This window comes from Echinops telfairi, unplaced genomic scaffold (genome assembly GCF_000313985.2).
Source record: "Echinops telfairi isolate 266 unplaced genomic scaffold, ASM31398v2 ScPeMD7_70;HRSCAF=299, whole genome shotgun sequence".
In the NCBI taxonomy this organism is placed as follows: domain Eukaryota; kingdom Metazoa; phylum Chordata; class Mammalia; order Afrosoricida; family Tenrecidae; genus Echinops; species Echinops telfairi.
This window is the reverse complement of record NW_022103968.1, coordinates 34,196,196-34,209,277: the sequence shown is the minus strand read 5'-3', so window position 1 is coordinate 34,209,277 and position 13,082 is coordinate 34,196,196. Positions and strand designations below refer to the sequence as shown.

The 13,082-nt window shown below is 43.5% G+C and overlaps 1 protein-coding gene across 1 annotated transcript in view; it reads left to right on the top strand.

Annotated features, from left to right (window-relative positions):
- The window catches only part of PLCE1 (phospholipase C epsilon 1), a 333,692-nt gene that overhangs the window by 26,377 nt on the left and 294,233 nt on the right, over positions 1-13,082 (top strand). The window contains exon 2 of the mRNA XM_004701341.2: positions 10,076-11,504. Within this exon, the coding sequence (XP_004701398.1) occupies positions 10,305-11,504 (1,200 nt within the window). The 5' untranslated portion in view covers positions 10,076-10,304. The remainder of the gene's footprint in view (positions 1-10,075; positions 11,505-13,082) is intronic.

The window sequence follows — 13,082 nt, the reverse complement described above, 5'->3', positions numbered from 1 at the left end:
GTCTGGTAGTCATCCCTTTCCCCAGGATCTCTTAGGGTTAAACCTTCACCTCTTTCCAGCCCAACAGAGGCTGAAGTATCAGAGACACCTTCCTGAAGGCAGCTCAGAGGTTAGCAATTCGCCTTCTGCCACTTTAACAAGGCAATGAGTGCCCTTGTAGAAAAGTTTCGCCTTCTGGTGTGTGGGGTCTCCCCATGCTGAACACAGTATATCTTTCCATGTAGCCTGAAACCTGCTCGTACCGGGATCTCCTGAGGGGGCATAGGTGTGGGTCACAAAAAGCAAACCTCCCCATTCAATTTTCCTGAGCCTGAATCACGTGGGCTGTCACCCAGGCATGTGCATTTTTACCCCCGCCTGATTCTGGGGCTGATGTAAATGGGAGAATCACGGGTCCAAGCCTCATGGGAATTGCTGTGAGCATTAATCCTAGCCAGGGCAGATGAGGGAACTCACAGAAAAGGCCTGCTGTGGGCAGGCAGCTGCCTGGATTTGAAGATCTGCTTTACCAGTGGCCGGCTAGCTGAACTACTCCGGGAACGTTACCCCCTCTCTGAGCTTCAGCTTTCTTATCTCTAACGTGGAAATTATGATAACACCTACCTCCTTCAGGTTGTTGTGAAGAAAGATGAAGTAAGATAATGCACCTGAGATGCTCAACACGGGTGTGTCTCACGTGGACGAAATCATGGGATCGTCACAGAGTATGGAGGTGGTGGGGGCGTGAGCGTGTCTGGCTTCCCACGTAGTGGTTAGGTTTTGTTCTGGAGTTAAGGTGCTTTATCTTTAGCAGTCATCCGCTGCAGGAGACCAACTGAGGTTGTTAGTCATGATGGAAAAAATTCTGCCTGCAGCCAGGAGAGGGGAGACTATTTTTCTTGAAAAATCTCAGTGAGATTCCCATGAAGTTCCAGAGAGGGACTGGTTAAGTGGTTAAGTGGTGATGAAGTTATTGCTTAGCTGTGGGAAAGAGTAAAGAAAACGAGTCTCTGGCACCTGTCCTGCATGCTTCTCAGCACCCTGCAAGGCCAATCAGGGCTGCCTAAGGAATGTTCTGGGTGGTTGGTGCTGCGGTCGTTTGACAGTGAGATTTATGGATGTGGGTCCAGAAAGCTTCCTGAAGAGAATGTGGTTGGGCAGAGTGGGAGAGGGAGAGGCTTGGGAGTGATAAACAGGAATGGAAATAAATGGGAATATGGGACCAGACCACCCTGTCTGATGTGTCAAATGGATGAAAGGGGAAGGCTTGTTCGATCAGATTGTAGGACACTTCAAATACTGGCTCCATTTGGATAATTAAATATCATAAAATAACAGCCAAACTAATAGCACCCACACTTGACAACTATTCCCTTGACAAATTGCTTATTGATCTGCAGAGAAGCATGGGGGCAACATCTGATCTCCTCCATCTCCCAAGGCCGATTGCCACAAGGCAGAGGTCAGACAGGCCACCTCCACCCTCCATCTCCTCTTACCCTGTTCTGACACCAACCTCTCCTCCCACGGCCCTGTGCGTCTGTGCCTGGGTTCAGTCATTCATTGCAAGGACCACAGTGAACTCACAGATGGTACTCGTGAGTATAGGGTTGACTGGGAAAGTTATAATTCAGATGTGAGTGTTCAGGATCCAGTTGTTCAGTCAGGATAGCTCTCTGCTGTGCCCACAGACCTCAGCCGCTGGATCCAACCTCTGTCTCGCTCGGGCAGTGTTACAAAGTTCTTATAGGGCTGTTTATAAAAGCTCAACTTGCAATAAGCCTCAGCCAGAAGGTACTCAGCGTTAGCTCCTTAGGTCCGCAAACCCAGCTCCCCCAATTAAGTGCCCAAGGCACCCTACTCCGCAAGCCAGCCGCCTGTCTTTTAAACCACGCAGCTTTACTTGCTCTGTGGACTGGGAAGGACGCCACTCCGTCTCATTCTCTGGCTCCTGATTCTGCTGTTGCTGCTAATGCTCCTCTGGTGTCACAGCCGTGTTCTGGATCAAGAAGGTTCAGTGCGTAGGACCTCAGGGTCCAAAGGATACACTCTGTTCCTGGCTCTTCCTGTTGGTAGGGAGAGCCCCACCTCCTGCTTCTGAGATGGCTCATTTTATACTCAACAAGATGGCCATCATGACGAGCCATGTGAAAATTCACTCACAACTGAATTATAATCCAGTCAATGCCCTCCCCTTCAGTCCCCACCCCAACCCCAACCCCAAACTCACTCTACCTAGATACATCAGGAAAAGCCTTTGGTGGGCGTAACAAATGCTATGGCTAGAAGAGCCATATGAAATAATCCATTGCATTGCAAGACCAATGAGAAGAGTTTCATGGACTCTTTACCCTGGCCCATAGTAGGTATTCAAAATTGCTGGTTGAATAAGTCAGAGTGGATGAACCATTCCTGTTGGTGAATTGATCAGTCCATGGTAGAAAGATTGAGCAGTCTGGTCGTTGTTATACATTTAACAATGAGGCCAGGTTTACAGATAAACAAAACGGGTGAGATTATGCATGGGTTGAGAGGAGTAGGGCACTATTCTTTGCCCAGGGCCGCCTCCTTTTACAAGTCAAACGGCACTTTGCAAAGGGATTGCCGACATGTGCAGATTTCATGATGTCCCAGAGTCATTTCCTTGGATGATGTCATAGTCCAAGAAGCGGCATAAAATGCAAACACACAAGGTGTCATTAATTCTGTAAAAGATAACAGGGGCTTAAAAAGTTGCTTGTAAAATGTTATTATCTTTTCATTCGATTGTTGCATGAATCATTGAAAGCCACCCTGTGTATATCTGTCGGGAAGAACAGGAAATCACACCAAAATTAGGGCTGGCTGCTGTTATCTTTTCTACGTCTCAGCCGCTCCCCCCATGTTTCCTGCAGTCAACGTGCATCGCTTTTACAATGAGACACATGTAGCATGTATTATTTGCCTAAAAGTCAACATAGACCATGGTACAAATACCATAGCTTGTTTTGTTCCTCCATGGCACTTAGACAATCCTGAGGGATATTTGAAATTAGGACCTAATCATACCAGAAATGAACTAATGTTGCTTTCCAGGCATTGTAAATACTTGTGTGTTTGCCACGGCTGATTTCCTGAGAACCTCACACCATCAAGGTCCCAGGGTTTGCCAGACCAGGGCCCTTCCCTTTCCCTTACACATCCCTCATGCTCTCTGTGCTTCATCTGAGATTCTGGGATGGCCGAAGGCTGGCGGGACAGGTCAAAGCCCCCCTGCTTACTCGCTTACGGACTTTGAACTCAGCATCCAGCTCTGTACGCTCTACTTTGAATTACTCACCAAGCTCATCGCTGTGAAGTCCATTTCAGTTGACAGCAAGCCTGTCATATCGCATAGAACTACCCCGTCAACTTTCCTAGGCTGCCGTCGTCCTCGTAGCAGCCTCCCATGCCTTCGATTCGAGCCACTGATCTTTTGATTGGCAGCTGAGTGCTGAACCACAGCACCACCAGGGCTCCTCTTTGGATCACCTGCCCTGAAAAAGAGCAGTGGTGTCAAGGTATTGGCTTGCTGATGAAAGAAATCAATAAGAGAAAAACTTGTTTGCTGCTGCTTTTTTTTTAATTTAAACCCATCAGGTAAGAAATGTGAATCATACTGGTTCTCACCAATGAATGCTGACTTCTCAGAAGCGCAGCTAAAAGGATCTTTGAGTTTTAACTCTGTTTGCATTTTTAACTCTACCCCAAACAAGTCATTAGAATGACATCAAGTGTTTGAGTCGGCTATTAGCTTGGGCTTTTACCCAAAATTTGATGTCACCGGTGGATATCTATGAGAAACCAGGAGTTATATTTTAAGCTTGCTGCCCAGAGGGCCTCTGAAACCTTCGTCGGTGCCAGGGTTGCATATAGTGTAGACCTGAGAACAAAAACGGCTAGACACAGCCATTGTATGTGTTAAGGGTGTAGATTTAGAATACTTTCCATCCGCCAGGGCTTTATGGAGGCTACGTTCAGCCCCGATGTGATGATGAAATGGATGCAGGCGATGTTAGAGGGCTGGGACCCGGCAAGAGGAGGATAGGAGGCGCAGCCGTGAGAAGAATCTGCAGACGTGGCATCATATCGTATTGTGATGAAGCCAGGGTCATTTTACCGAGAGACAGTAATGCGAGAATGCCAGGGTAGCATCCAGAATGAGTTCTTGTTCATCATATGCATTTTTAATTCCTTGGAAAGACAATTACATTAATGGAAGAGCTGTAGAGTGCTGTTTGAAAAACAAAACACGTAGGGAATGTATGTGTCGATATTGTCTAACCATCAGTTGGTTATAATGCGCTTGTTAACTTATTACCCTGATCAATCGTGGCAATTGACTGCTTGGGGAAGCCCCCACTGTTTTTAATGCATGTGATATGTAATGCAAAACCTTTAGAGAAGCAGCCCTGGGTTCGTCCCACTCTCCTCTTCCCCTTCGTTTCCCAGATGGGCTGCCCCTAGCTGGCATGAGAGCAGCCTCCAGGAGCCAACACCAGCCGTGATCTTCCTTCCTAACTCCAGAGACATCTGTGGCTCTTTCTCTCTTTCTGTTCTCATCTCTCACCTTCCAGGGCAGCGTCCTCTATTGTGGACCACTACACTTTCTTGAAGGACTTCCCCAGTGACTTTAACTGATGGTGATTTCCAACCTTCTACCTGCGTTTTAAAAAAATATGTCAGGGAAAGGGGGTGAAGAAAGGGGGAATGGATCACAGGGAACTACATATAACCTACTCTCTGGGGGACGGGCAGCAGAAGGGTGGGTGAAGGGAGACGCCGGACAGTGTAATATAAGATACAATAATAATTTATAAATTATTAAGGGTGCATGGGGGAGAGGGGAGGAGGAAGGGAAGGGGAGGGGGAAAAAAAGGAAAATGAGCTGATTCCGGGAACTCAAGAGGCAAGCGAATTTTGGGAATAATGAGGGCAACAAATGTATAGATGTGTTTTATACAATTGATCTATGTATTGTGATGAATTGTATGACCCCCAATAAATTGATTAAAAAAAATATGTCTTAAAGTTAGTATTCAGTACTGAACACTCTCTTCACTGCCCACACCATACCACCGGTATTACATTAGTTCATATGATGTTACGGTTTCCCAATTTTTTTTTCTTTATGGATTGGCTCTCTAATAATTAGTGGTTTTTAGAGATTATGAGTGGCCAGGGATTTTGCCTTTCTGCTCTTGTGAACTCATGCGATGACTTGCATATATGCAAAGTCCTCAGGAAATATTAAAAACATTTAAAAACAAACAAACCCACTGCCAGTGAGGTGATCCTGATTCAGAACAACCCTACGTAGGGCTGCTGAGCCTGTCCATCGTTTCGAGAGCCGACAGCTTCATCTTTCTCTCTCGGAGTGGCTGGTGGGCTTGAACTTCCTACTGTGAGGGTAGTGGTCCAACACTTACTCAGCAGTGCCACCAGGACTCCTAGTAAATATGTAGGGCTCTAAAAACCATTTAGCTGAATGCCTTAGATGGGAGAAGGAATACTATTATACAAATACTACCCTATCCAAAGCAACAAGTGAGAAACAGCCTTTATTATTACAGAGCATGGAGCTTGTTGACAAGTAACAGAAGTGGTTCTTGTTCAGGAAGTAATATGGAATGTCGTTAGAGCTGTAGGAATAAAAGTTACTCTTTTTTGAGACATTACTGCTTCACAATTGTTGAGAGCATTACATGACCAACTGTTATTGCCCCCATTTTACAGATGAAGCAACTGGACCATAGTAAGGCAAAGTGAGTTGTCTAAGGGAAGAGAACGCATGAACAGATCATTCATTGCCTATGATCGCAAATACTCAAAGGGACGGTGTAGAAGTTAAGTTTAAAGAAGCAAATAGGACTACAAAATTCTGTTACAGGCTTTGATAAGTCCCTTCTTTCTTTTCCAGGATGATGTAATTCCTGAGCAACTTTCACTTTCTCTGGATGAAATGTTCTCTTCTAAACTTCATATCAATTTATAGTGATACATTGCGTTTTCTTCTTTCTTTACCCTACTGTTCACTCTACCTGGAGTATATTTTCCTTTTTGTCAACACTGCACCTTTTAAAGTCCCAACTCAAACCCCTCCTCATTAGGGCATTATTCATCCCGGGGTCGATGGTCCTCTTGCTATCTGAACTTTATAGAATAGTACAGGTTCCTAATAAAACATTTGACTAGTAAAATATCAGATAATTTATTTGGTAGATTAGTTTTGTTGTTCTTGTTGTTTAAACTTAACCATTTCCTAACAACTCTAATCAGAAAAGCCCAAATATGTGCATTTTCTCATTTAATGATTTTTCGTGGCACGTATGATTTCACTTAGCTTGTTGTTAGGCGCCGTTGAGTCAGCTCTGCCTCGGAGCGGCCCTTTGTAAACCAGAAGGAGATGCCACCTGCCCTGCACCAGCCTCACGTCTTCTTCTGTTGAGCCCATTGTTGCAGTCAGTGTGTCCATGCACCTTGGTGAGGCCGTCTTCCTTTTCTCTGCCAAGCACGGTGTCCTTCTCCAGGGACTGGTCTCCCCTGACAACATGTGCAAAGTACAGAGATGAAGGCTCACATCCTTGCCCCTAAGGAGCATTCTGACTGTACTTTGACAAACCTGATCTGTTGGTTCTTTTCGACAGTCCATGGTACTTTCAATGTTCTTTGCCAGCACTGTCATTGAAACCCATTGATGCTTCTTTGGTCTTCCTTATTCAATGTCCAACTTTCACATGCTTAGGAAGCAATTGGAAATGCCAGGGATTGGGTCAGGGCCCCTTAGCCCTCAAAATAACATCCTTGCTTTTCAACACTTTAAAGAGGTCTTGTGCAGCAGATTTATTCAAAGCAATGTATCACCTGATCTCTTGACTGCTACTTCCATGAACACTGATTGTAGATTTGGTCTTTACAGTGAGTTATAATCCATACTGAAGGCTGCAATCCTTGATCTTTGTCAGCCAATGCTTTAAGTCCTCCTCACTTTCCGCAAGCACAGTTGAGTCATCTGCATATAGAAGGTTGTTAATAAGCCTTCCTTCAATCCTTATTCTACATTCTTCATATAGCCTAGCTTCTCTGATTATTTGCTTAGCACACAGACTGCACCAGGGTGCTGAGAGGATATAACCCCAAGACACACCTTTCTTGGTTGTAATCCTGGAAGTTTTCCCTTGTTTCATTTGCTCAGCTACCTGTTGCTCCATACACCGATTCTGAATGAACACAATGAGATGTTCTGGACTTCCGTTTTCTCAAAGCTTCCATTGTTTACTATGATCCAGAGTTGACTGCCTTGACATAGGCATGCAAAACAAACATCTTTGTGGTATTCCCTGCTTTCAGCCAAGGTCCATCTGATATCAGCAATGATACCTCTTGTTCCACATTCTCTTCTAAACCCATCCTGAACCTCTGACAGCAATCTGTCAATGTATTAACTATTGTTGAATGAGCTTCATCAAAATGTGTGTGCGATAGTAACCTTATTGTATGATTTGAGCATTCTGTTGAGTCACTTTTCTTTGGAAAGGGTATAACTATGAATCTCTTCCAGTCAATTGGCCAAGTATCTGTCTTTCAAATTTCCTGGCATGGAAGAGCAAGTGGGTCCAGTGCTTCATAAGCTTGTTGAAACATTTCCATTGGTATTCCATCAACTCCTGGAGCCTTGTTTTGGGCCAATTTTTTTCACTGCAGCTTGGACTTCTTCTTTCAGTACCATTGCTTCTTGCTCGTATGCTACCTCCTGAAATGGTGGAATGTTGACTAGATCTTTTTGAAACAATGACTCCGTATTCTTTCGATTTTCTTTTGACGATTTCTGCATCGTTCAACATTCGCCCATAGACTCTTTCAAGATTGCAACTCGAGGTTTGAACTTTTTCTTGAGTTCTTTCCGTTTAATAAGATATGCTGAGCGTGTTTTCTTTTTTCTTTTGGTTTTCTAGGTCATTGCACATTTCAGTGTCATAGTTTACTTTGTCTTCTTGAACTGTCCTTTCTGTTCAGTTATTCGACTTCATCATTTCTTTTATTTCCCTTAGCTGCTCTGTGATTAAGCGCAAGTTTCAGTGTCTCTTCTGACATCCACTTCGATCTTTTCTTTCTTTCCTGTCTTTTTAAAGACTTGGTTGATCTCTGACACATGCCTTAGACATTTGGGCTTCTGAGACTTTAAATGTGTACGAAAGTAAACAGCCTCATCTTTCTCACAAGGTCCAGCTGATAGATTTGCACTTCCGACCTTGTGGTTAACAGCTCAGTGCATAGCCTGCTATACCACCAGGGATCCTTTGGTCGGTCGCACAGAGCCTGTAATTCCTTTGTAATCATTGCAGCCAAATTAGACTGACACTTGCTCACCAGTTAGCTGGTCTATAGTACACTACTCAGCATAGAGCAGTGGTTTTGTGATGTGTCTGACGCATACACCTCAAACTCACTGACACCACGTCCATTCCCACACAGAGCGGTCCTACAGAGCAGGGTCCAACTGCCCCTGTAGGTTTTCGAGATTGTAACTCTATGGAAGCCTTGTCTTTCTCTCAAGGAGCCGCTGGTGGCTTCCTGTAACTCCTACATCACCAGGGCTCCAGGGAGGAGAATAAGGAGAGGCTAAATTATTTTTTAAACCATGGCTTTTATGCATCAAATATACCTACTGATTTAAAGAAATTGTTTCATATTCAAACTAAGCATCAGCAGTAAAGAAACACATTTAACTTTTGTGGAAATAAATAAATAAAGCTACTTTTAAAAATTGTTCAAATCTATTCTTTGCTTTTTTTACTTGTCACATTTATTCTTGGTTCATGTTTTCTGCCTTCTTTTTGATTAATTGAATATCTTTTATGACTGTTTTGATCTTATTACATGTATCTTTTTTTTACGTGTTTGCTTTCGGGTGAGTCGTTTACATCTTTCTTTATTGTATCACAGTCTACCTTCAAGTCATGTTACTCCAGTTTATGTAGAAAACTACTTTACAACAGTATACTTACATATCCCCTCTTTTAATCTCTGTTCTAGCATTGTCATACATTTCATTTCTACATTTGTTAGAAGCTCCCATAGTACATTATTCTTTTTTTTGCATTACATTGTCAATTGTTTTGCAAAGTGTTTTTGAACAAAATTATATTTACTTACATATTTAAGATTCCCATTGTTCTTCATTCCTTTGTATAGATACAGATTTCTCTATGGACCATTTCCCTCTTATCAGAAACAAAACCAGAACAAAGCAGACAAAAATATCCACTGCTGCCAAGTTAATTCTGATGCATAGGGACCCTACTACAGAGTCGAACTGCCCCAGGTTGTTTCCAGGGTTGTAATTTTTACAGAAACAGTCTGCCACCTCTTTCTCCCGTGGTGTAGCTGATGGGTTTGAACTGCCTAATTTTCAGTTACCCGGCAAGTACTAAATAGCTAGTGCTGAATTATTTTAGCTTTTGTGTAACTTTAACAACAATTTAAGTTTGAAATGGTAGTTTTGCTGGGTGTGTCATTCTAAGCAGGCAATGTTTTTTTTTTTTCTTTCAGAACTTTCAGTATCTGCTCCACTCTCTTCTGGTGTGCGCTGTTTCTGTCTGCTGTCATCCATACCTCTGTTCGTCTCTACTCGAAGTGTCTTTTCCCCTAATCTCCCTGAATTTTCCACTTTTACTGTTCAAAATAAGGAGAGTCCTGGCTACTACCTGGGTTCCTCCTTTCTGAGTTCTGAAAACTCTAGGCAGTGAGCCAGGGTCATTATCGGAGTTCAGTTCACGTTTTGCCCCCCTTCTTTCGTGGGTCACTGTCCCGTGCTGCCTAAAAACACTGCTTTCTCTCTCTTTTTCCATTTCCTTTCTGCATTTTGAAATCATGTAAGATGGGAGTGTAAATCTGGCCCCTGTCTAGAGGCAGAAATGGTGAACTAAAAAAAAAAAAGCTAAACATTAAATCTAATTCCTGATTGTTTAACTGCTCTCTTAAATCAGTTGGTATTTTGCATTGGCTTAGATTCATGAATGTATTTTACCAAATCCTTTGAGTGCCATAGTGCTTGACCTTCTCCGTTTTCTTACAGGACATGTGGAAACGAACTTAAAATCATTGCGCGTGGATGAAGGATCAGCGTTACGGGAGGTCATCTTGATGAAAATTCTTCAAAATAATCTGCTTCAAATAGGAGAAAGAAACGAATCTTCCCATCAGAAACCCTACTCTGGAATAATCCCATTCATTTCCTGAAGATCTTATTATGATTGCCACGGAGACGAACCAGAGCAAGAGCTAAAACCTTTGTGTTGGTCACGATGACTTCCGAAGAACTGACAGCCGCTGTTCTCAGGCCTGTGAGGCAGAGGAAAGCGGTATCTGCCCAGCCAGCTGCAGACGAACACAGTGTAAAGGTGTCAGACATCGGTGCTGTGCAAGCACCTACCATCAGTCCGACCGGACAGCTTTCTCATACCATCCCATGCCTGAACAAACTCAAGAAGGAATCTTCTGGAAGCCCCTTGCCCCAGATTCTTTCAAGAGCAAGGGAGGAAACAATGAGTGATGAGAACAGTAATGAGAAGTGTTGGGAGAAAGGCACGCCAGATTCTGTGAAAAACCTTAACATTAACTGCAACAACATATTGAAAACCCATCAGCACAGCCTTCCTCAGAGCCAGGTTTGTGGAAAGTGCAACTCTGTTGCAGAGGAAGGCCTGTGTTTAGAAACTGGAATTCTTTCCCCACTGGAAAGAAAGGTGTTCCCTGGAATTCAACTGGAAATAGACAGACCTCCCATGGGCATGGACCCTTTAGGAAACCAGCCAGCCATCATGGAGACCACCAGAGCACAAGACAACATGGCGGTGATTCATTTTCATTATGAAGTGGACAGAATGTCAGACACTTTCTGTACACTCACAGACAACTTAATTCTGGATGATTGTGGCAATTGTGTACCGCTGCCTGGTGTTAGAGGGGAGCAAAAGGAAAGTTACATGGCATATACTTGTAGCTTGATGGAATTGGCAAAGCACTGTGATAATCAGAATGGCCATCTGCAGTGTGATCACTGTGACACTTTGCATGATCAGTACTTGTGCTTTGACAATTCTTGCCGGAAAGGCAACACGGTATGTTCAAGTGATAGCTTTTGCCAGGAAGATCCTACAGACAGACTGCCTGCCAAGACCTTTCTGAGCCATTTTGAGGATTTCCCTGATAATTGTGAAGATGTAGAAGAGGATTTTTTAAAAGGCAAGAAGGAGCGATCCACTCTGTTGGTCCGAAGATTTTGTAAAAATGACAAGGAAGTTAAGAAATCTGTGTATACTGGGACAAGAGCAATTGTGAGAACGCTGCCGTCTGGCCACATAGGGCTGGATGCTTGGACTCACACTGTTCAGAAGAAAAGTGAACTCTTACCACCTTGTGGGAGGGTCATGGAGCCTCGGTCTACGGTGGCCGTCAGGCAAGATGATGGGAGTTGCTGCCTGTCAGAAACTCAATGGTATCAGGTAAGAGTTTAAGATTTTATATATATAAAGCATGCCTTTACATTTGTGATGTATATATTTATTTTGATTTCAAATTTCTGGTATCCTGTGAAACATCTCAAGCTCTGCTGTCTCATAGGGTGAGAGCTGAAAAGGTGTCAGTTCAAGTCCACCGGTCCCTCCCCTGGAGAAAGCCGTGGCAGTCTGCTTTGGGGAAGATCACCATTCTTGGAAGCCCTATGGGGGAGTTGTATTCTTTACTCTAGGGTTCCCAGGAGTTGGAATCAAATTGATGGCAGCAGTTTGGTTTGGGTGGGCCAAGTTAGGGTCCGTATGGGAAGCATTTGTAGTCATAGCAACCCCGTAGCCCTAGCAATTGCCAACTCTCAAGATTGAGTCCACTCTCAGCAGTGTAAGTAACAACACGCACATGTCGCTGGGCGGTGAGACACGAGGGAGCTTCCCTGGTTACTGTGTGCAGGAATACCCCGAGCAGTGGAAAAATGACCCGACCACTAATAGCTTAGTTGTGTCCATTGGAGATACATGCTTCTTCTACTGATGTGTCCTCTTCTACCATGGAATTGATTGTTGTTCTTTTGATTCATTTTTCATTGTCGTTTTTAGATCGCAGGGCCTCATAGCATCCAAGTTCAGCATCTTGTATGTTTCCCGCACAATCAGGGAATGCCCAGTCTCTTCTTGCTGGCAGGCATTTTTGTCTAAGTGGACCCTTGTTTAGAGGGTGGAGTTTATGGACCTCTTTTCATAGTTAGTCTTTTAAATGCATCACAGAAAGTAAAAACATTCTAAAGGAAGCAAACGATGTAGAGACACATTTGCCAAAGTACTTTTTGAAACTGTGAAATAGCAATGCAGGTGCTCCTTTAATAATGCATTTTTAAAATGGTGCCAAGTGACGGGTTAAGTAGTGGGGAGTATCCTTGCGGGAACAACCATCCAGGTTAGCCTCGGCCTTCCGCAGACTCAACCCTGGAAGCCCCACATCCCAGAAAGCCCCTCAGTCCTGGGGAAATGGGCAGTTGCTCACTAATTTAGGATGTATGCCACATTTTCAATATAACAGAGAACGATCTGTGATCTCAAGTAGTGTACTGTTAATAATGACTGAGGTCTCTTGCCTCTCTTCATAACTGAAGGGAATGCTAAATTTCCCTTTGAGATTAGTGAAAATAACGATTTGCTTTCTTTAAAGATCATTTTACTGGGGGCTCTTACAGCTCTTACAGCATTCCATACATCAATGGTATCAAACACATTTGTACATATGTTGCCATCATTATATTCTAGACATTTACATTCTATTTGAGGCCTTGGTATCAGCTTCTCTTTTCACCATCCCTCTTCCCCTCCCACCCTCATGACCCCTGGATATATTATCGATTATTATTATTTTCTTTTTTTAATCATTTTATTGGGGAGTTGTACAATTCTTATCACAATCCATACATCCATATATTGTGTCAAGCACATTTGTACATTTTTTGCCATCATCATTCTCAAAACATTTGCTTTCTACTTGAGCCCTTAATATCAGCTCCTTGAAAAGGGCATTTATAGAGGTCTAGATAAAGACAT